The sequence below is a fragment of the Aedes albopictus genome, chromosome 1 (genome assembly GCF_035046485.1).
Source record: "Aedes albopictus strain Foshan chromosome 1, AalbF5, whole genome shotgun sequence".
NCBI lineage: Eukaryota > Metazoa > Arthropoda > Insecta > Diptera > Culicidae > Aedes > Aedes albopictus.
In genome coordinates this window covers 125,325,442-125,349,222 of record NC_085136.1, presented here as the reverse complement: position 1 = coordinate 125,349,222, position 23,781 = coordinate 125,325,442, and the positions used below count along the sequence as shown (strand labels likewise).

Here is a 23,781-nt window from a genome sequence, read left to right as displayed (position 1 = left end):
AATATTCAACAAAATGTTTCTCTAAAATTGCAAATCCCATAAAAAAGATTTCAGAATCATCAAGAAACAACTATATCAAAAATCTTGCCATTCTATCCAAAATTTTAGGGTTAAGGAGAAACTTCAGAGAACACAAACATGGCTGCCACAATGGCCGACTTGGTCCCCTACTCACGTTTTCAAGAGCACCAATCTTAAAAATTCGTAAACAAATACTCTCGATTTGGAAAAGCTGCCTCTTTTTGCAAGTGAGCAAAGCCAGGATTAACAAACACGGCTTGGTTTGATGCTTCGTTCGTCAGTTTTGTGCCTCTAAAGTTTGTATGCAGAATTGCAACGGGATTTCTTGATGTTTCACCTTAAGACAGAAATAACTTCCAATAATTTGACTAAGAAATTCAGAAGAGGATCTTCTCAGTTTAACAAATGGGTATAGTGCAGTGTAACTTTAGCACTCCAAGCTAGGGACTATTAACATTGATTTTAATTAAGCACAACATTCAATAACACTAATTTTAAAACGTTCTTTTTCTGGTTTCGTTGAGCTACATGTCTAAATGTTTGATGTAAGTGCATTTGAAAACCATTTCCACAAAATCCGCGCCGAATTTAGCAAAAACGCGCGAAACGCAAAAACCGCGAAAAACGCAAAATCCGCGCTATCTGTAACAGCCCTGAAATTGAGTCGACACCCTCAGTTTTTCATATTTTTCTTGAAAGTTGCTTATTTAGCCCAAAGGGGTCGTTAAGCACGTTGTATAAATAATTGGTTTTAAGTCAAAGCCATGGATTTTTGCCACTAAATGGATCCATTATTAAAAAAAAAATCTTGAATCTACCCAAATCTTTATGGGTAATTTTTTGTGTAAAATTTCTACCTTCGCGAACATGTTAGAATCCCGCCTTAATTCAAACCCGCTTACCCACACCTTTACAAACTTTTGATACTGTTCGAAGCTTGTCGGTTTTTTTGTCGTCGTCAGTCTGTTCGATTCGCTCATTTCGTTTTTGCATCGGTTCGGAACAGACGTGTGTTTTCCCGAGCTCGCGTTCTTTTTTCTTCGAGTGCCAGAAGAAAGTGCTTTAAAACATGGCCGCCCTCAAATTCCAATTGCTTTGCGAATATTCCTCGGAAGATGGAACCTAGCGTTCCGTCGGAAGGGAATATCTCGCAGAGGCAATATCACGTTTCGAAAACACTTTGTTTACCTGTACTATTTTTTGGGAAGGAGAGGAGGCGATGCTGGCGTACAAATAAGGTAAGTGCACCGGAAAAAAGTTGACGCTGCAATGGCGGAATCCAATGTACAGTACTAGTCGCTTTGTCAGGTATGAACTAGTGTGGGAGATTGAACGTTTTTTTAGCAGATATGTAAATGACAGAATTCATGAAAATTGAATTTCATAAACATTAAAATAGATCGATGTTTCCTTAACTATGTTTCTTGACGCAATGAGATACATTGTCAAACATTCATGCTTATTGTATGAATACGAAATGCAATATTATGTTAGAAATCACCGTATAACTTTCATATGAAATCCTAGAGTTGGATTTAATGAACTAAACTTCTATGAAAGTGCTGTTTTTCAATAAAATATACGATTTGTTCAAAGCAGGCTATCAATATCTTAGGCCATTGCCTAACTTCAGGCGTTATCCGAGGTTTAGAGGATTTTAATCCTAAAATAACTAAAAAAAGCACATAACTTGTAAGAATTTGGACAACATATTTGAAATCAGAGACCCCAAATTTATAAGTAACGATATTTTCAATACAAACGAACATTGATCACTGACTTGATCAATGTTAACCCAAATCAACAAAATCAAAAATTGGCTTCTTAAACGGTGTTGAGATTATTCCATATTCTAAATCTGCATGTTAAACTGAGCCAAAATTCAAATTTTCATGAATTTTGGTGCCCGAGAACCTATTTAAAAATCAATTTGAAGGCTCATAAAAATGTGCTCTTTCGTATAAAATGAAAAAATCAATACATTTTTCTAAATTTAAAAACCCAATTAGATGAAAAAGCCTATTTAAACATGTTAAAAAGTTACACAATACTTTTTCGAGTAGCTTAAGCATGCTCAGAGGGTCAGTACTTGTTTTTTTTTTTAATATTATAAAACATGTCAAGGTTGATTTAATGAGAGAACTATTTAAGAAAGATCGAAAATTTTGATCAATGTTACCCCGGATTACGGTACCCATTAAATTCCTGATAGATTATTTGGGTTTAAACCATGCGAAAATTTTACGATGTTTGTCTCGGCACATTTGTTTAAGCTGAGCACATGGAGAGCAATGTTGGATTTTCCAAAAATATTTTTTTAATTTGAAGTTATCTGATGAAATTCTTAAACAATATGAGATGCTGAAGTTTTTTTTGGATAAAAATGTTCTACATATAACTGACTCATTGCACCTATAAGAATGCGACTACCATCTGAGCACTTAAGTAGTAGCTAATCTATACTATTTGTTTGTTTTAATTTCAGATTTTACAACATGACGATCCAAATAGCAGTACGGATTTCGGATAAAGAAGCACCCAGAGGATACTAAAGCAACTTATTGGTTTTATTTGTCATTTAACACAATAGTCAGTTATTCATTAAACAACAAAAGTATGACTGCCAATAAACAAATATTTTAAGCAAAAAAATCATTCTGAATTTGTTTAAATCGGAAAGAATGTCTACTAGTAATAGCCTAAGTTTGGATTTCCTTCATTGTATTTCAATACATACACCTATGCGGGTTTCCTGCACCTCATCCTGGAACCACTTATCACCTATTAATCGGGCATTCGTTCATAACGAACACCTCTCATGCTTCTCGAACAGGCTCGAACTCTCGGAAAGACCTTGTGCTTGGCATACCTCTAAACCTAGCCGAATCTCATCCGACGCGTCGCCTCTTCACGAACCGAACTGTTGCTCGCTGCCGTCGATGGGGGCATAATCGTACGCGCCATGTCCGTCGAACTGCAGATAGTAGTCGTGATGCTTCCATAGCGACTTCCGGTGCGACACGGTGAACAGCGTGATGCCCACCTTGCGGCAGTACTCGTACATGCTTCCCTCGACGTCCACCGACACGGCCGATGTGCACTCGTCCAGGATGGCGAACTGCGGGCTGTGGTAGAACAGACGGGCCATGGCGATACGTTGCTTCTCGCCACCGGACAGCACATCGATCCAATCCTCAATCGCATCCAGGCCCTTTTCCCGAACCTGCAGGTACGACAACTGGACCAGTTCCAGATAGGCCTGCAGATCGGCGTCCGTCCGGCCACGTCGCTTCATCTCCTGGTGCGTGTGCGGATAGATGATCTGCAAAGAATGTGTGAATGATAATCAACCCTTTGGTGTTCCCCTCCTCCATTCAAAACTCACCTGATCCCTCAACGTTCCCAGCGTCATGTACGGTCTCTGTGGGATGTAGAACAGCTTTCCGGCCGGTGGTTTGGTCACCTTTCCACCCCACGTTGGCCACAGCTCCCCAAGAATGCGGAACAGACTGCTCTTGCCGCATCCGTTCGGTCCGCAAACCAGCACATTCATGCCGGATTTGACCTCGAAGTTCAGGTCCTTCACCAGCACGTCACCGTTCGGGGTGACCAGCGGAACATGCTCGAACCGGATGATGTTGTCCTGGAACTTCATCAAGCCCTTGCCCGGTCCAATCTCGGCGTCGGCCACACTCGAATTGCTGACCATCGTCCGCTCGTACCGTCCGGAGTTCAAATCCTTCAGCACCACCGTCAGCTCGGTCATCCGAGCGGTGAAGCCAGCCAGGCGGGACATTTCGCGTCCGGCCAGCACCAGACGGCCGATGGCTTCCGCCAGTTTGACCAACATCCGTCCGAATGTGTAGTATCTCTGAGGAAGAGAAATTCCTGTTAGTTTAACAACGTCACGTGATTTGATAAAAAAGGTATAAGTATAGGTTTAGAGAAAGATCCTCCAACTTTAAATAGTAGAGGACTTATTTTGTATTAGCATGTATTGCTAGTAATTTGTGATGGATTACATAACATTTTTTGGTGTAACTGTAAAAAGTGATCATCAATTAATAACACATACACTCCCGATCAAAAGTTTGCGGTCACCCCCTCAAAAACATGTCATTTTTTAGGCCCATATCTTCGCCAATTTGCGTCCGATTTCAAAATCCTAGGTCTCATTCAAAAGATAATAAGTCAAAGAAACTTTGAACATGAATTTTGTGAAAGTTTTTCAAAAATATTTGAATGTAAACTTAATCCAAAGTTGCCACATTTTCTAAAAAATGAATATCCACTTATCCGCGATCGGTAATGGCGGCGGCGGGCATAATCAACCGGTTCGGATTTTGACGTTTCTTGGGGGAAAGTCAAAACAGTTTCATTCTCCTCCTCGCCCCCGCACCCACCGTTTGGTGGTGCGCAACCGATTGCGATCCCCAAGAAACGTCAAAACTCGAATCGGTTATTTGCACTCGCCGCCGCCATTACCGCTCGCGGATAAGTGGATACATTTACGGCAGTGTCGCTGGAAATTGGGTCGACCAAATTTTAGGATGAGAGCGGCTATATAACCTATTTTCTTTCAACTCCTTTTTACCGAACTTGGCTAAACAATCTAGAGAAAAAGTTATTAAGTAACTTAACCCTTGATGCCATCGACCAAATGTTTGGGGTCAACCCTCAAAATAATGTATCGGCCAAAAGTTGGGGTCACTATAGCGATATATCGTAAAACATGGAAAAGTGATTTGTTGATATCTTTGTCATCTTTTATTCAATTTTAAATCTTCTTGACTTATTTGAAACGTAATGAATGGTACTTACTGTAAAGCCATTGAACCACACATATTTGTTAAAATTTACATACTAAAACTTAACGTAAAATTGCCTCAATTTTTTAAATGCGTTGAAATGTGTTTACTTTACATAACATTTTTATGCATACCCAGGTAACCACTAAGCACTGTTCTGAGCATTATATGGTGCATTATATGGTGCATTGGTGGAGCAGATGAGAAAGGCAACAGACTTGGACTTGATCAGGAACCCGGAGGACAACAGCTAGAATCTGGATGAAGTAGCAAAAAAGCAACTTCAATGGAAGCGAAGGAAGTTAGAAAAGAACAGGAGATAAACAAAATATTTTTTTTCTTTTTTCTTTGTCTCACTTTTGACAACTTTCGCTCCAGAGACTTGGTACGATATTTTAAAGTTGGCCGTATATCAGCCGAATAATTCGCCAAAAGTGGCTTTTGAGCAGCTCTATACGAGGATATAGAACCAATAAGCTCTGTTAGCCAGGTTCTACATTCGACTATAGAGCCGACTTAATGCCATTTTTACGGCTTGATGGTTACTTGAGTAGAGCCGACTTAATGCCATTTTTACGGCTTGATGGTTACTTGGGTTTGGGTTAACTTTACATACAAAGATTTTTTAAAAACTTTCATCTAAATCATGTTCAAAGCTACTTTGACTTATTATCTTTCGAATGAGACCTAGGATTTTGAAATCGGACGCAAATTGGTAGAGATATGGGTCTGAACAAATTACATGTTTTTGAGGGGGTGACTCAAACTTTTGATCGGGAGTGTATGTCTTGTTCCGCTAATATAACCAAGGTAACCATTAAGTACTGTCATAAGCGTTATATAGACCGAAGGCCAGCCTTCCAGTGACAACAAGCTCTGCAAGAGGTTTCCAAATGCTTACAGGCCCTGTCAATGGTAAGCCCTAATATAGACCGTTTATCAGTATCAGTGCTGCAATTTTTCGACAGGCCTTTATGATAGCGATATTTTGCTTTTTTCATTTTCTCCGTTTTGTTTTTCCTGTCAATGTTGCTTTCCGATCAGCAACAAGGGAGCGAAATGAAATAGGTACTCACACTCGCACGCAGCGTGCTGAAAGCGAGAGCTGACCGGGCTAAATTTCCATTCAATTTTATGTATTTGAGTGTTTTCACCCGTGGTATTGTATAGGGCACTCACTCTCACAAGCTACCGCTCGAGACGAATGGCCTGTCAGCATGAGTAGTGTGTGGATGATTGGGAATTGACCTTGTTGGGTTGCTCACGAATGGAGCTCTCGGACTCTGTCAGTTCTCACATCGAGGAACTGAAAACGACCGCCGCAGTCATTCATTTTCGGCTGAAAAACAGGCACTGACACTGATATTTTGCAGGACTGATCAGTATATAACGCAAACTTGTAGTGCTTGTTAACCCTGTGCTTTCAAGCCGAATAAGAGCAGGGCTGTCAGTGTTGTTGAACGGCTTGTTGTCAGGCAGTTTAGACAATCATGTCAATCAAAACTGATTACAATCAAAACAAAACTATGGGGCAATATTGTGAATGAAATTCAGCGGAAAGGTTAGAAAATAAAAGTTATTGGCAAGTAACACCGCATTTAATCGACCACGTACAGATGAAGCAATAAAACGATTTGTTCTAGCGTCACCCTATGAAAACTATGGGAAAATGCTCCTAATTTGGTCAAAACAGTTTAAACACTATCTTTTTTGTTTCAAATTTCTCATCAAAGTTGTCTAAGAACCATTTTTAGAGCTTTAAAAAACGCACATTTTCGTGTACTGAGAATGTTGCTACGTCATTCCGTTCAAAAGATATTGATGATTTTCTAGAAAAAAATAGGCACTTTTCAAGTATTCTTCACTTGAGTTACAAAAATAACTCCCCTCTAATTTTTTGATATGTTTCATAAAAACATTTCTTCTTTCGAATGCGGGCAAAAGATATTTTTTATGTTTGCCCCAACCCGTCATAACACCTTTTTAAAAAACAATGATTTTTTAAGAAAAAAGCCTGTAACTATTGAACCAAAAGAGATAACGACCATCTCAGCGCACGAAACGACGCGTCTCCAAATGCTCTGCAAGTGTTTCTTGGCCGGCTTTGATGAAAAATCGAAACTGAAAAAGTTAACGCCAGAAAACCGGTTTTTCTTGAACCACCCTAAGCTTATTCAGAAAAATACCTCTAGATCGGTCAATTTTAAAGCTACATAAAAAGTGGCTTCAGTAAACTTGCTCAAAATTGATAAATCTACAACTTTCCCGAAGAATGTATACAGTATTTTTTGCAAATAAAAAAGTTTGGTGATCAATTTCTTTGGAAATATCGACCACACTAATTTTCATGCACATTGGAAATAGCGCCTTATTTTTAGGAACAACTTTTTCAGAAATTTCTCTGAGAGCTCCCCTAGAGATACCGCCGGAAATTCCTCCTGGAATTCTTTCAAGGATTCCTCCAGCAATTCCCAAAGGAGAACCTCTAGGAACTCTTCCAGGAATTTCTTCAAGAACTCCTCCAAGAAATTCTCCTGGAATTACTCAAGAATTTTTTGAGGAATTCCTCTAGCAATTTCTCTAGAATTTGTTCCAGGAATTGCTCCTGGACATCCTTCAGAAATTATGTCAACGATTTCTCCAGGATTTCTTCAGACATTCTTCCAGGAAATTCCTGGAGGAATACCTTCAGGAAGTTTTCAGGATTCCTCCAGGGACTTCTTTACAAACTTCTTCTAGGATTTCCCCAGGGATTCTTTCAGGAAATCCTTCGAACATTTATTCAGGAGTTCCTCCAGAAATTCCTCTAGGATTTTCTTAAGGTTTTTTTTCAGAAATAGAACAATTATAGAATAGCTAGAATTCCTGCAGAGATTCCTCCAGAAATTTCTCCAAGAATTAACTCAGGAATTTCTTCAGGAATTCCCCAAGAAATTTCTTCAGGAGTTGCTCCTGGACATCCTTAATAAATTATGTCAGCAATTCCTCTAGGGATTCCTCCAGGTATTTCTCCAGCATTTTCTTCCGAGATTCCATCGAAGATTTCTCCATGGAATCTCTTCAGGAAATTGTTCGATGTCCAGAAGTTTCTCCAAGGATTCTTCCGGGAAATCCTCTAGGAATTTCTTCCAGGAAATTATCCACGAATACCTCCAGGGAATTCTCCAGGTATTCCACCAGGAATTCCTACAGAGATTCCTTCAGGGATTTCTTCAGAAATGTCAAGGATACCTTCAGGAATTCCTTCGAGAATTCCTCCAGATATTCATCCAGTAATTCTTTCAACAGCAATTTCCACAGGAATACCTCTAGAAAATCCTCCATTCATTCCTCCGGGATTTTATCCAGGAGTTTCCCCAGGAATTTCTCCAGCAATTGCTCCTGGCATCTTTCTTAAATTAAGCAAGCAATTCGTCCAGGAATTCTTTTTGGAAATCCTCTAGGAATTTCTTCAGAGATTCTTCCAGAATATTCTCCAAGAACACATTTAGGAATTTTTCAAGGATTCCTCCAGACATTTCTTCAGAAATTCCTCCAGGAATTGCTTCAGGGATTCCTCTAAAGATTTCTCCACGAATTTTCCAGCGATATTCCCAGATATTCCACCAGGGAATCCTCCATAAAGTTCTCCAAGGGTTCTTTCAGGAAATCCTCCTGGAATTCCTCAAGGTTTTTTTTTCCGGAAATTTCTTCAGCAATTCCTCCCAGAATTCCTTTGGAGATTTCTTCAGGAATTCCTCCCGGAATCCTCCCAGGGCTTGTTCCAAGAAGTCATTACTACAAATCTAGTACTACATCGAACGTGCCCCATTCCTGCTGGATTTAAACCAAGAATTCCTCCAGGAATTACGCCATGCATTTGCTCAAAAATTTCTACAGGCATTCCTCGAGGAGTCTGCACCTCACCTCACATAAAGTGATTTCTTCAGAAATTCCTCTCAGGTTCTCTTCAAAAGTTCATTCAGGAGTTCCTTCGGAAATTTCACAAATGCTTCAATCATCTTTTCCAGGATGTACCCAAGAACTTCTCCAGGATTACCTAATGACTTTTTGATTTTTTTTTTCATAAATTTCTGGAGGCATTCCTCCAGCGAATAGTATTGGAATATAATTTAAAAAGGACACATACAGGAACCAGGAAGTTCTACGTTAGCCCTCAAAAGAGTTCGTAATTTCCCAAAGATTTCAGCTATAATTTCTTATGAATGTTTTGTAGAATCCAACAAAAAAATTAGAGCAAAATAATGCTCGAGTAAATAAAAATCCTTAATCTTCCACCGGTGGTCACCGCTACCACCACCACGTTGATTTGTGTAGATTAGGCGAGCTTTTTTAACGTATTACCTATACACAATTGCCGAGCGAAACCCATGACGCGTTCATGGAGCTGATGGGAAGCATGACGCGAATCGACTTAAGAGGACATTGAGGACATCAACTGGAATCTGAATCGAGCAGCAAAAAAAATCGACAGAAACAAAAGAAGCCAGAAAAAGACAAAAGATAAACAAAAGTCAAATTATTTGTTTTTCTTTGTCCAACTTTTGACAGCTCTCTCTCAGAGACTCGGTACGGTGGGTTGGAGTTGGAGTAGGCCGTATATCAGTCGTATAATTCGCCAAAAGTAGCTTTTGAGCAGCTCTATTGGAGGATATAGAACCTATTAGCCCTATTGATCATACTCTATAGTGTACTATAGAGCTGACTTAATGCGGTTAGCAACGGATAAATGCGGATTTTTCCGGTTAGCAAAGGAAGTGCCATTTCCCCTGCCGCAACATTTTGTTAGAAATCAATAAAAACCGAAGAGATGTGTTACAAAATTATGTTTTATCCAGAGCTTGGTGTTGTAACTTGGTGTTGTAGAGGGCCCATATAGCCGAGGCGGTAAACGCACGGGTATTCAGCATGACCATGCTGAGGGTGACGGGTTCGATTCCCGTTCGGTCCAGGATCTTTTCGTAAAGGAAATTTCCTTGACTTCCTTGGGCATAGAGTATCTTCGTGCCTGCCACACGGATATACACATGCAAAATGGTCATTGGCAGAGGAAGCTCTCAGTTAATAACTGTGGAAGTGCTCATAGAACACTAAGCTGAGAAGCAGGCTTTGTCCCAGTGAGGACGTTACGCCAAGAAGAGAGATAGAGAGAGGTGTTGTAGCTAACTGGTTGTTAAGAAAAACTTCAGTCATATTAACACGCTAAGTACCGACAGGCAAAAAAACGTGGAACTGTTTTTTTGCACATCCATATCTCAGCAGTTAGTGAACCAAATTTCAATCTTTTTGCGTTAACGGAATCCTACACTATCCTAGAGAGGTGTAGTGAAAGCCGATTGGAATTTCATGCAGCTTCCGGTGAGAACCAGGCGAAAACATTAGTTCCACATTTTTAACTTCTTCCGGTTCCGTTTTGTTCCCGGATTGGTTGTGAGTACCATGTCTTTGTAGCGAGTTCTTTCGGAACCTCGACAAGATAGCACCATTCTGTCTTCGGCAAAGTTGTTCAGAACAACAACCACTTCCTGGTGATGGATTTCATAGTTCCGAATTTCACCACCACGTGGCGCTAGTGTACATAGTGACTTCCGGTACGACTTTGGTGGGATATAGCACGAGATTGAAGCCAGATAGGAAGATGCGATCTTCGGCAAAGTTGTTCAGGACTACGAGTACTTCCGGGTCATGAAGAGCATAGTTCAAAATTTCGATACCACGTGGCGCTAGTGTACATAGTGACTTCCGGTACGACTTTGGTGGGATATAGCACGAGATTGAAGCCAGATAGGAAGATGCGATCTTCGGCAAAGTTGTTCAGGACTACGAGTACTTCCGGGTCATGAAGAGCATAGTTCAAAATTTCACCACCACGTGGCGCTAGTGTACATAGTGACTTCCGGTACGACTTTGGTGGGATATAGCACGAGATTGAAGCCAGATAGGAAGATGCGATCTTCGGCAAAGTTGTTCAGGACTACGAGTACTTCCAGGTCATGAAGAGCATAGTTCAAAATTTTACCACCACGTGGCGCTAGTGTACATAGTGGCTTCCGGTACGACTTTGGAGGGATATAGCACGAGATTGAAGCCAGATAGGAAGATGCGATCTTCGGCAAAGTTGTTCAGGACTACGAGTACTTCCAGTTCATGAAGTGCATAGTTTAAAATTTCACCACTACGTGGCGCTAGTGTACATAGCTACTTCCGGTATGACTTTGGAGGGATATAGCACGAGATTGAAGTCAGATAGGAAGATGCGATCTTCGCAAAGTTGTTCAGGACTACGAGTACTTCCAGGTCACGAAGATCATAGTTTCAAATTCCACCACCACGGACGCTAGTGTACATAGTTACTTCCGGTACGACTTTGGTGGGATATACCACGAGATTGAAACCCGACAGGACAGTACGATCTGCGGCAAAGTTGTTCAGGACAACAAGTATTTCCAGTTCCAAACGTCACCACCACGTGGCGCTAGTCAAGGATGGGGACACTCACTTGCAAAGAGTTACGGCCCCCACTCTATTCGGCAAACTTTTAGACAAAACCACAAGGTAAAAGTCGTCCATGCATCGTTTTTTGATTGCACGCTTCTGAGCTGAGAAAATTGCAAATGCGTGTAACTCTTTGCAAGTGAGTGTTCCCATCCCTGGCGCTAGTATACATACTAATCTCCGATACGAATTTGATGAGGTTTTGCACGATCTTCAAGTCTGATATTAAGGCAAAATTGTTCAGGGCTACCAGCACTACCGGGTTTGAAATTTCACCACCACGTTTTGATAGTATACAAAAAAAAAACGATTTTTAAGAGCTATGTAAGAGAAATTTAGGCCAGATTGGGACTTCTTTGACTCACTCTAAGGAATGTTCTGACAATTTATCTAGCTATTTGTATGGGAATTCCTCAAGGAAATTCCGACAAGGAATTTCCTCAGGATTAGTCCTGGGATTTTTTTCAATGATGTATTCGAGAATTTTATTAGGGATTTTTGTTCCACAGATTTCTACTGGAATTTATTTATAATTTTATTCAAGCATTTCTCCGGTGATTTGCTGGAATAAACTCACCTATTCATTATGTCTCCAGGAATTCCTCCGGATATTTTTCAAAGCATTCCTCCAGGAATTCCTCAAAATATTGTTCAAGAAATTCCTCCTCCAAGGATTCCTGTGAATATTCATTCGTGGAATTCCCAAAGGAATTTATGCAGTCATTATTACTAAAATTCCTCACGGACACCCTTCAGGCATCCCTCCAGAGATTCCAGCTGAATTTCTTCCAGTAAAGGAATTGCTTCTGGAATTTTTTGAAATATTCATTCAGGAATTCTTCAAGAAATAGTTGAATAATTCATTCAAAGATTTTTTCAGGTATTCGAAAAATTCTTCAAAATTTCTCCAAGAATTCTTTGGGATTTTTTAGAGATTGCTTCGGAAATGCCTCCCAAGATTCCTACGAATATCTATTCTCCTGCGCAGTGTTGGTAAAAACTCAAATTCTCAAATCTCTTGGTTGACTTGTTTCACGTGCGCTTCTTGACTCGCCAAATTCACCGCCAAAAAAATCATGCATGAGTTGACTCATGATTTCACTCATTGCTTTATTTCTTGGTGTTCTTGATATTTACATCAAAGTTTTTACGATTGTATGATAGAACAAAAGCAAATCTAGCGTACAACAACATTGAATGCCGTTAAAATTGATTTGAATTCGTTTTACAAGCAAACGAGATTTCGACGCTTGACTCGTGAGAGCGAGATTTTGCATGAAATTCTCGCGAGTGAGAAAACGATTTAGAATCGCGTGCGAGTTTGCTCACGCAGGAGCGGTTCATGAGCAAGCTTTGAGTGTGAGTTTACCAACACTGCAACTGCGATTTCTTTGCCAAATTCTTCCAGGGATTCTATCGGGATTCCTCTAGTGATTTTTTGGAAATTCCTTCAGCGGTCCTTTCTGGATTATTTCCAAGATTTCTTTCGGGAAATCCTCAGGGTGATCCATTTGGGATCCTTGAGTATTGTTTTGCAAATCTTTCCAGGAATTCAGGAGATTTTCCAGTGATATCTTCAAAAATTCACCCAAGCATACCTTTATATTTTCTACAGGGAATTTTTAACAGGGATTCTGGAGTTCCTCTAGATGCCCGTTTGTATTTTCCTTCATGAACCCATCTTCTAACGCTTTCTTTCCCCACGGATTTCTTCAGAAATTCCTCCGGAGCTTGAAAACTTCAGCGATTTCATTTCAAATCACTCCGGAGCTTCTTTCGGCGATTCATTTACGATAAATTTTAAAGATTCTTTCAGAGATTCATTATGATACTCACGAATATAGGAAAGTTTTTAGTGATGCTTTCGGAATATGTTTTGCAGGGATTACTACGTATTTTTTTCCTAGAGATCGTTCGCGAAAGATTCCTTCATAAATTTATGCAATGATGAATTCGAAAATTCCTCTCCAGAGTGCCCGAGTCCGTGGCACAGTTGATCGCATGTCCCCCATTATTTGCCGATGGTCATGGGTTTGAAATATTATTCTGGATAATAAATATGAAGTTGGAGCCAGAAATTTATTTGAATATCTTTGCTAAAACTTGTGTGAATCATCAATATAAGAATATCTTTCTGAAGTTTACATTTTTCACGAAAACAAAAATCTGCCATGAGATCAAAGCTTTTGCAATAATTATACTAAAACCATAATTCTACTAGAACTGAATCTCTTAGAGAAACGCCATTGGCATTCGCGTAAAGTATTTCTGTAGATATTCTTAGGGAATACTCTCCTAGTGGTCCTGAAATGATCCTTGATCATTGATCCTTGAACGTGGGAGCTAGACTCATACCTTTCTATCTGGCTTCAATCTTGTGATACATCTCACTAAAGACGTATCGGAAGTCACTATGTACACCAGCATCACGTGGTGGTGGAATTCGGAACTAAGTTCTTCATGACCTCGAAGTACTCGTAGTCATGAATAACATTTCCGTAGATCACACCTTCCTATCTGACATCATTCTAATGATATAGCGACACGTGGTGGTGTTAGTCGGAACTATGCTCTTCATTACCTAGATCACAGTTCTGAACAACTTTGCTGAACATCGCACCTTTCTGTCTGGCTTCAATCTCGTGCAATATCCCACCAAAATCGTATCGGAAGTAATTATGTACACTAGCGCCACGTTGTGGTGAAATTCTAAACTATGCTCTTCATGACCTGGAAGTACTCGTAAGTCTGAACAACTTTGCCGAAGATCGCATTTTTCTATCTGGCTTCAATCTCGTGCTATATCCCACCAAATTCATACTGGAACTAGCTACGTACACTAGTGGCACGTGATGGTGAAATTCGGAAGTATTAGTCCTCAACAACTTTGTCGAAGATGGTACCTTCCTATCTGATTTATCTTGTGATATATCTCACCAAAGTCGTACCGGAAGTCACTATGTACACTAGCGCCACGTGGTAGTGAAATTCTGAACTATGCTGTTCATGACCTGGAAGTACTCGTAGTCCTTAACAACTTTGCCGAAGATCGCATCTTCCTATCTGGCTTCAATCTCGTGGTATATCCCACCAAGGGCGTACCGGAAGTCACTATGTACACTAGAGCCACGTGGTGGTGAAATTTTGAACTACGCTCTTCATGACCTAGAAGTAATCGTAATCCTGAACATTTTTGTCGAAGATTGTACCTTCCTATCTGGCTTCAATCTTGTGATATATCGCACTAGCACTAGCGCCACGTGGTGGTGAAATTTTGTATTATGCTCTTCATGACCTGGAAGTACTCGTAGTCCTGAACAACTTTGCCGAAGATTGCATCTTCCTTCCTTTCCTTTTCTTGGCGTAACGTCCTCACTGGGACAAAGTCTGCTTCTCAGCTTAGTGTTCTATGAGCACTTCCACAGTTATTAACTGAGCGCTTCCTCTGCCAATGACCATTTTGCATGTGTATATCGTGTGGCAGGCACGAAGATACTCTATGCCCAAGGAAGTCAAGGAAATTTCCTTTACGAAAAGATCCTGGACCGACCGGGAATCGAACCCGCCACCCTCAGCATGGTCATGCTGAATACCCGTGCATTTCCGCCTCGGCTATATGGACCCTAAGGAAGTACTCGTAGTACTGAACAACTTTGCCGAAGATTGCATCTTCCTATCTGGCTTCAATCTCGTGCTATATCCTTCCAAAGTCGTACCGGAAGTCACTATGTACACTAGCGACACGTGGTGGTGAAATTTCGAACTATGCTCTTCATGACCTAGAAGTACTCGTAGTCCTGAACAACTTTGCCGAAGATCGCATCTTCCTATCTGGCATCAATCTCGTGCTATACCCCTCCAAAGTCATACCGTAAGTAGCTACGTATACCAGCGCCACGTGGTGGTGAAACTCCAAACTATGCACTTCATGAAATGGAAGTACTCGTAGTCCTGAACAACTTTGCCGAAGATCGCATCTTCCTATCTGGCTTCAATCTCGTGCTATATCCCACCAAAGTCGTACCGGAAGTCACTATGTACTCTAGCGCCACGTAGTGGTGAAATTTTAAGCTATGCTCTTCATGACCTGGAAGTACTCGTAGCACTGAACAACTTTGCCGAAGATTGCATCTTCCTATCTGGCTTCAATCTCGTGCTATATCCCTCCAAAGTCATACCGGAAGTAGCTATGTACACTAGCGCCACGTGGTGGTGAAATTTTGAACTATGCTCTTCATGACCCGGAAGTACTCGTAGTCCTGAACAACTTTGCCGAAGATCGCATCTTCCTATCTGGCTTCAATCTCGTGCTATATCCCACCAAAGTCATACCGGAAGTCACTATGTACGCTAGCGCCACGTGGTGGGGAAATTCAGAACTATGAAACCCATCACCAGGAAGTGGTTGTTGTTCTGAACAACTTTGCCGAAGACAGAATGGTACTATCTTGTCGAGGTTCCGAAAGAACTCGCTACAAAGACATGGTACTCACAACCAATCCGAGAACAAAACGGAACCGGAAGAAGTTAAAAATGTGGAACTAATGTTTTCGCCTGGTTCTCACCGGAAGCTGCAGGAAATTCCAATCGGCTTTCACTACACCTCTCTATGATAGTGTAGGATTCCGTTAACGCAAAAAGATTGAAATTTGGTTCACTAACTGCTGAGATATGGATGTGCAAAAAAATTAGTTCCACGTTTTTTTGCCTGTCGGTACTTTACGTTACAAAAACCCTGTTGGTATAAGCAGTGTTAACAACCTTTCGAGATTTTCTCGATAGAAAAAAATAGGTGCGGCCCGCGGGCCGCACTCAGTTTTTTCAAAGTTCCTCAAATTAGGAAAACTTACAAAAAAAAAGTTACAAAACTTATTTCAGTTTAGTAAAAACTGGTTTTCGATAAGTACAAAGCAATTTTGTGGATGAAATGCATAAAGTGCTGAGCATCACTGGATTAAAGTTTGACAACAGTTCACAGCGAAAATAACTACTGTACAGCTGTAGATGTCAATGACTAAACTCCAGAACAATTTGAACGACTCTTAATGGCCTAACACCATAATGTAAATCAGTCTTCTAGTAGGTCCGGTAACCATAGTTGATTATGACATGCTACTCTATAAAATTACCCCTGAAGTTCTGCGGATGGTCTGCAATATCCCAAAAGAATTTTGGAATGATTCGTACAAATCAAAGGGAGCCGTAGATAATAGTTGGAATGGTGGTGTTACAGTTCACGGCGAAAAACATCAAAAACGCATGATGAAACGGCTGTAGATTCCAAGGACTGAATTTCAGGACAGTTTGGTCAACGCTGAATTTTGAAATGAATCGTACTACTCCAAGAAAATCGTAGATAATAATTGGATAATTGGATTATAGCAAATATAGCTACTGTTACAGCTGTAGACATCAAGCCCTAAACTCTAGCAAAGCTTGGAAGACATTGAAAGCATATAATAATATCTGTTAGTCATCAAGCAAGTCCAAGAACTTTGCCGAGAAAAGAGTTGTTTTTTATCGAATGGAAGATTTTTATAGTCATTTTTCATTTAAGAAAGAACTTTTAGACTTTCTGAAAGAAATTTTTGATATTAATATAGATTCATAGATTTAGGAAAAGTCCGTTAAAAAATCTTCGAAGGAATGTCAGAAGAATATTAAACGTGCCTAACTAAATAACTTCTGATACAGTATGGTCAAAATTTTCCATAGAAACAATAAGCTTTCTATTCCATAGGTTCCCAAACTTTCAGGAGCGCGACCCCCTTTAGCCTGCAGGCGTACTTTTCGCGACCCTCCATAGAAATTCTCTCATTTGTTGTCCGTTACAGAAAATATATTCGACTGTCTCTCGCGACCACCTGGATGAAGGCCGGCGACCCCGTTGGGGGGTCGCGACCCACAGTTTGGGAAACCATGTTCTATTCATTTTCTACTCACACTCAACCGCTCGCCAGCTTGATCGCCCGTCAGCAGCGGGTGGTTCTTCTCAAAGAACGGCAGCGATACGGCATAGAATCCAACCACGGTAGCAATATCTACAAAAATGAAAAAAAAAAGTAATATTCCAGGAACATCTAATTACAATTTTAGTTCTATTGTGGCTTACACTTCGCAACCATGTTGTCCACAATGCCCATTCCGACACGGAACTCGAGGAATTTGCGCATATGAGCCACCAGCTTGTTGAAACTAGCCAATATGGTTAGTTTCTCGCGGTTATTACCCCGGTAGAAGGCAATCTGCAGAAAAGAACAGAAAGTTTGTGTGTTGTGATAGACATTAATATCAGCACCAGATCAAGTCATACTCACTTCTTCCGAGTTTGTAATAAGCCTGCTGTTGACATATCGGAACTCTCCTTCCAGCTTCTGCTCCATAACCGTCAGTCGACCTGAAACATCAGAAAATAGAACTCAAACAACTGAACGGGAAATTAGTCTGTGAAAACCGGACGTACCGGTCGGTTTCCTCAAGTCGGTCAGGAACACCCCGGAGAAGAACAGATACAGCAGCAGGATGCCCGGCGTCGTACCGCCCAGATTGGTAGTCAGCCGGTACACGTATATCACAATGTCCAACAGGGGTTTGCAAATGTTGGAGTAGAGATCGGTAACGCTTTCGCAAAACTTGTCGATGTCGGTCGTCAGCAGCTGGTCGGCGTTGGCTATTCGATTGTCTAGGTTGGACATTTTGTAGTAGGTGAATCCCCTACAGAACAAAAATAATTTGAATTTACCCTCGCAAAAACGAGAAAGCAAAAAGTTATACTCACTTCAGGTACTCTGCGTATAAATATTGTGACATATTGGTCCTAAACCTAAGCTTCAGCTCACCAATACTCCATTTCAGTACGTTATTAACAACCGCAATCTGGAAAAGTACCGTTACATTTGAAATTCGAAATAATTCTTTCATATGATTATAGGTAATGTTGGAAACTTACAGCGGGAAGCGCCGCCAGATACTTGACTAACGCCGTGTGGAACTGGCTTTCGTTCATCGTGATGATGGTGCTCTCGATTGCCGTGGCGTTCTGGATCATCCAGATGTCGCTGATGGACCGAGCGATCAGCGAAGCTGCTATCACCAACAGGAGACCGTTTTCGGTACTCCATTTCTTCGGAATGATAATTTCTGCAAAGAGTTTTAGAGAAATATTCGGTTAATATACGTTGATTACATACTATCACATGCAACTAGATACAAAGATACGTATGTAGGAAGCTAATTTCCCAACTATAAACATAAAGGAGTATTTCATTGATATAATGGCGTTTAGCATATTAGCAATGATGTTTCTTATTTCTGTCTGAAGGATAAGCACTTAATCAGCATTTAATTGAACCAAAACCTGCATTTAAGGCTACATACACAATATGGTACGGTAAAGGCTGGATAATTCACGCAATACAGATCCCATTGAGATCACTAGCCTCTGCCCAGAAACTCCTATCCCTATCGTCTGTTCTCCAGGAGGAGCGGCTCACAACAGCATCTGATCCCCATGTTAGGGGCTGCTGATCAACGTCGGAATGCCAGCGAAAGACTCTAAGCTTAACTGTGCACTATGGTCCTCCGGCAAGTAGGGGGTTGGTGTCAGGCCCTACGAGCCAGCCGTAAAAACCCATTGTAACGGAAAATCAGCAACAGAATAATACGAACCGAGACCAACAGCAACGACCCCAGCGAACAAAAAGGACTTGCGATTGGAAACTCGGTACGTGGAACTGACGATCTCTCAACTTCATAGGGAGCACCCGCATACTCGCCGATCTAATGAAGGACCGCGGGTTCGGAATCGTAGCGCTGCAGGTGTGTTGGACAGGATCCATGGTGCGAACGTTTAGAGGTAATCATACCATCTATCAGAGCTGCGGCAACACATGTGAGCTGGCAACAGCTTTCATCGTGATGGGTGATATGCAGAGGCGCGTGATCGGTGGCTGATCGACGAAAGAATGTGCAGGGTTGAGGATCAAGGGCCGATTCTTCAACTTCAGCATAACAAACGTGCACAGACCACACTTCGGAAGCACTGACGATGACAAGGACGCATTTTACGCGCAGCTCGAACGCGAGTACGATCGCTGCCCAAGCCACGACGTCAAGATCATCATAGGAGATTTAAACGCTCATGTAGGCCAGGAGGAGGAATTCAGACCGACGATTGGTAAGTTCAGCGCCCACCAGCAGACGAGCGAAAACGGCCTACGACTCATTTATTTTGCCGCCTCCAAACTATGGCCATACGTAGCACCTTTTTCCAACACAGCTTTCCTTAGTGTTACACCTGGAGATCACCACAGCAAACGGAATCTCAAATTATCTCAAATTGACCACGTTCTGATTGACGGACGGCACATCTCCCAAGTAACAATTATACTTTTGTGGCAATCCTGAAGTAATTTCTAAGATAGAATCATAAAACTTAGCAATAAAGCTCTTTGTTCTGCAAATCCGAGATAAAATAGGTATAAAACATCCATAAGACTAATCTGGCCCACTCTTCAGGAGATCTTCAAAGCTGCTTTTGAAGACTGCTTTGAAACTAGTTGTATTTATGTACATGCGCTAATGATTGATTATAAGAACTTCATGAAACTTTAACAAGAATATCTTGAGGCATGTTGATCTTTTAGCTGTCTTTCTCAAAAGTGTCAACAGTGCATAATAAATGAAATCTTTTACCTAAGCATTAGGCAGATGCAAACAAGTTTTGTTTCATGGATGAAATATTAATTGAACTGAGAATTAATTTTCATCAAATTGAAATGGCTAAAACATTTAAATTGTCTGACAGATCATTGATGACAGGGAATCGAAATTGTCCGTGCCATACCCACTTTTTCGTTGATATGCCACAAACGAAAATTACAAAGCGCCTCAAAAATAATATCAATCATTACTATACGAAGACATAAATTTCCTTTAAAAACAAAAGCCTACGCCACTTTTTCAATTCTTTCTAAGCATGGCTGCCGTTCCAAGCGAACAAAACTCATGCAGCCGCCATCAATTGTTATTACCTTTAATCCAAACCCCCTCAAAACAATGATGGAACCAAGTCACCTTGCATGAACGCTGCAGCCTTTATTGAAGATTGTTTTTACTAGTTATGATCTTAAGGCAGATTTGTTCGTCTTAAATGAAACTTATTCGTTTTATACAAGAGTAACAGCGTTTGACAATTGTTTGTTTACGTTTTCGATGCTAGAAAGTTGTCTCTGTACATTTCGCGGTGTTTCACGTCAAGATGTGCCAATTCTATTTTGTTTCCCTGTATTTTTGCTTTTAATAATGAAGTGCAACCTACCAAATTACACTATTTGGCATGAGCTTGAGCAGAGTCACAGTAAGTACCCATTTCATTTTCGATTCGCATAGCTATGGCCTGTGTGAGAAACTGATTGAAAGCAGGACGACAGCAGCCAGCTACTCGCATTTTTGATTGGCCGTAAAATCGTTATTTCGTTGACATGATTACTTTTTAGCACAAGAATGGCTAAATTATCAGTGAGCAAACATGTTCATGTGTTTCTATTTGCATGAGAACGCGGTTTTCAACCAATTAGTTACATTCATTATTTGGATTGGTAAATAGTTCGTTGTCTTATCATTATTTCGCATAGTTCTTGTTCCAGAGTAATGGCTCTAGCTCAAGAATAGAAGGCTTCAAGAAGTTTTTAAAACAGGATTAGTCAGATGAAATGCACTTGAATAAACGAAGCATAAACTTTTAATAAAATATGTTGATGTTATGTGTTGAAAATAACTTCTAATACGCCTTAAAACTTATTATAAGATTTAATGCTCTAGTAAATTCAGTTGTTTTATGCGCGAATTTCAAAATTAACTTGAAGACAACTTAAAAACCGCAAACGAGCGAAGATTGTTTTCTCTTGATAAAAACAACTATAAATGTTCCATGAATTGGTCATGCTGTGATAAAGCTTCCATAAAAATAATCAAATCTAAAAGGAATTGAAATTGTTACTTGGGCTCCGACATTGTCGACGAGTCGACGTCAGGACCTATCGTGTCGCCAACATCAACTCCGACCACTATCAGGTGATGATAAAACTGCGTCCAAAACTCTCCGTCATCAATAATGTACGGTACCGGCGACCGCCACGGTACAATCTAGAGGACTGCTGGAGTACAGTGAAAGTAGCCATCAACGACGCAGCCGAGAGCAACATCGGGTACGTGGACCGGAATCGACGGAACGTTATCAAGCCGGCTTCATCGATGGCCGGTCGACAACGGACCAGATCTTCACCGTACGGCAAATTCTCCTAAAAGCCGTGAATACCAGGTCCCAACGCATCACCTGTTCATCGACTTCAAAGCGGCATACGACAGTATCGACCGCGCATAACTATGGAGAATCATGGACGAAAACGGCTTTCCTGGGAAGCTGACTATATACTGATTAAAGCAACGATGGACGATAAGCAAAACTGCGTAAGGGTTTCGGGTTCCAGTTCATTCGAATCTCGCCGGGGACTGCGACAAGGTGACGGACGCTCATGCCTACTCTTCAACATCGTTCTGGAAGGTGTGATGCGACGAGCCGGGGAACTACTTTCACAAAGTCCAATCAATTGGTGTGCTTTGCGGACGACATGGACATTATTGTCAGAACATTTGGAACAAATCTTTTCAACGTAGGTACTTAAGTAAGTTCTTGAATATTTACGATAGTTTACTTCCAATTGGTGAAACATATATTGCCTAGAGTGCGTGATAGGGTCAACATATCATTTCTATTGCTATTAATTCACGAATTATGGTCAAAATTGTCAAGGCGGATTGCATATTAGGCCAAGGTATGGTACACATACCCTATGAAGAAGAAAAATGATCAGATAAGGTTTTCGCTTGATATTTGGCAATTATTTATTGCACGAACGAAAACTTTGACAGGTCATTTTGACAGATAACTCTCGAGCTGGAAAAGGATAAAAATCATGGCCGTCACAGTCTTACTTATACAGAACTGTCAGAATGACCTGCAAATTGTCAAACGAGAATTGACCTGCAAATTGTGTAATGAAGAATTCAAGCTATAAATTGTCTCCATCCCGGGATTTGGGAAATCCCCAAATCAGTTAAATCTCGGGAGTTCCGGGATCAACACTCTATCATTTACGTTTTGCAAGCATGTTTTTAAAAATCTTTAGGGTAAAAGCTCTCTAAGTGGAGGTAGTGGCAATTTAGCACTTTTTCCACAAAAAGCTCGCAAATTACATTTTTAATAGATGCATTATACTTAATTAATAACATTAATTCAATTTAGAGTTCATGATTTGTCGAAAAACCTATTTTAAATATTAAACCAATCATTCGAAGATGCCAATTTCCCTACGATTTGGAAACAATCGCTTATGGTGTCCATTCACGAAAAGGGTGATAAAAGTGATGTTAAAAACTATCGAGGAATAACCAACCTTTTCGCGGCGTCCAAATTGTTTGAGATGATCATCAGCGGCGCTATCTTTTTTTTTTTTGCTTCTAAACCATAGGACTGCAGGACTGCTCGCTCAACAAACACCCTAACATGAAGGTTAGGGTAGTGAGGGGTTAAGGCCGGCTTCTACAACAGTAGTAAAAACCAGGACTACTCTCTTCTCGACCCACTAAAACACATTCCTATGGTCGCCAAACCCTTCGTCTCTCCGGAACCACCAAGAAGGCATTGCTTCAGAGAGCGACTAGTGCACATCGCATCCTCAAGGTTAGCTGCGTAGCCTGCAGCAACGAACATCGATGACTCGCTTTGGAGAGTCCATCACGGTAGAATGCTCCCGAGTGGTCCTCACCACTCCCTTTGTCCTCCACCTGCCTCGACCCTTGCCGGGGACCCCTTTCAAACCGCGGGCTCGGATCCAACCCAGTAGACCGACGCCACGACAGCACCCCTACTGGGACTTCCACTCCGCGGCCACTTAATCGCTGTAAGGGTCGGTCTCGACCGCAGGGCACCGGTATGACCTACGAAGCCGACTCCGAACCCCTGGACCACCTCTTGTACTGCATCTGAACTAGCCATTCTCCGAGTCCACGCGCCACCTCCTCTGTAGCTCCCAGACGATATGGGTGATAGCCGTTGAAACGGCGTTCCAGCCAAACTCATCCCTACACATCCTCTGGACCAAGTTGTCCGGAGTTGTGTCCTCCCCGCATGTGGCAAGCATGCGGTCACGCATTGTGCGAAGCCGCGGGCACACGAACAAAACCTGTTTCACTGTTTCCTCTAAACCATTGCACACTGGGTATTCGAGAGAATCCGCATGCCCGAAACGGTGTAGATACTGTCGGAAGCAACCATGACCTGAAAGGTTCTGTGTCAGGTGGAATGTAACTTCCCCATGGCGCCTATTAATCCAACTATCTACCCTCGGTATTAACCTATGGGTCCACCTTCCTTTGGTGGAACAGTCCCACGCGC

At 41.2% G+C, this 23,781-nt stretch overlaps 1 protein-coding gene and 1 long non-coding RNA gene across 2 annotated transcripts in view; one reads left to right on the top strand and one right to left on the bottom strand.

Moving 5' to 3' along the window:
* Positions 1-1,007: 1,007 nt before the first annotated feature.
* LOC109422948 (uncharacterized) lies at positions 1,008-2,673 on the top strand. Its single transcript, XR_003894610.2, has 2 exons — positions 1,008-1,259; positions 2,507-2,673. It is a non-coding gene; the product is annotated as an uncharacterized LOC109422948 (long non-coding RNA).
* LOC109403521 (ATP-binding cassette sub-family D member 3) overlaps positions 2,568-23,781 on the bottom strand; it is a 79,649-nt gene continuing 58,435 nt past the window's right edge. The window contains exons 3-10 of the mRNA XM_062845344.1: positions 18,274-18,464; positions 18,103-18,200; positions 17,788-18,038; positions 17,642-17,721; positions 17,437-17,569; positions 17,268-17,365; positions 3,407-3,892; positions 2,568-3,343 (exon numbers count right to left, since the gene is read on the bottom strand). Coding sequence (XP_062701328.1) covers positions 2,930-3,343; positions 3,407-3,892; positions 17,268-17,365; positions 17,437-17,569; positions 17,642-17,721; positions 17,788-18,038; positions 18,103-18,200; positions 18,274-18,464 — 1,751 coding nt within the window. The 3' untranslated portion in view covers positions 2,568-2,929. The remainder of the gene's footprint in view (positions 3,344-3,406; positions 3,893-17,267; positions 17,366-17,436; positions 17,570-17,641; positions 17,722-17,787; positions 18,039-18,102; positions 18,201-18,273; positions 18,465-23,781) is intronic.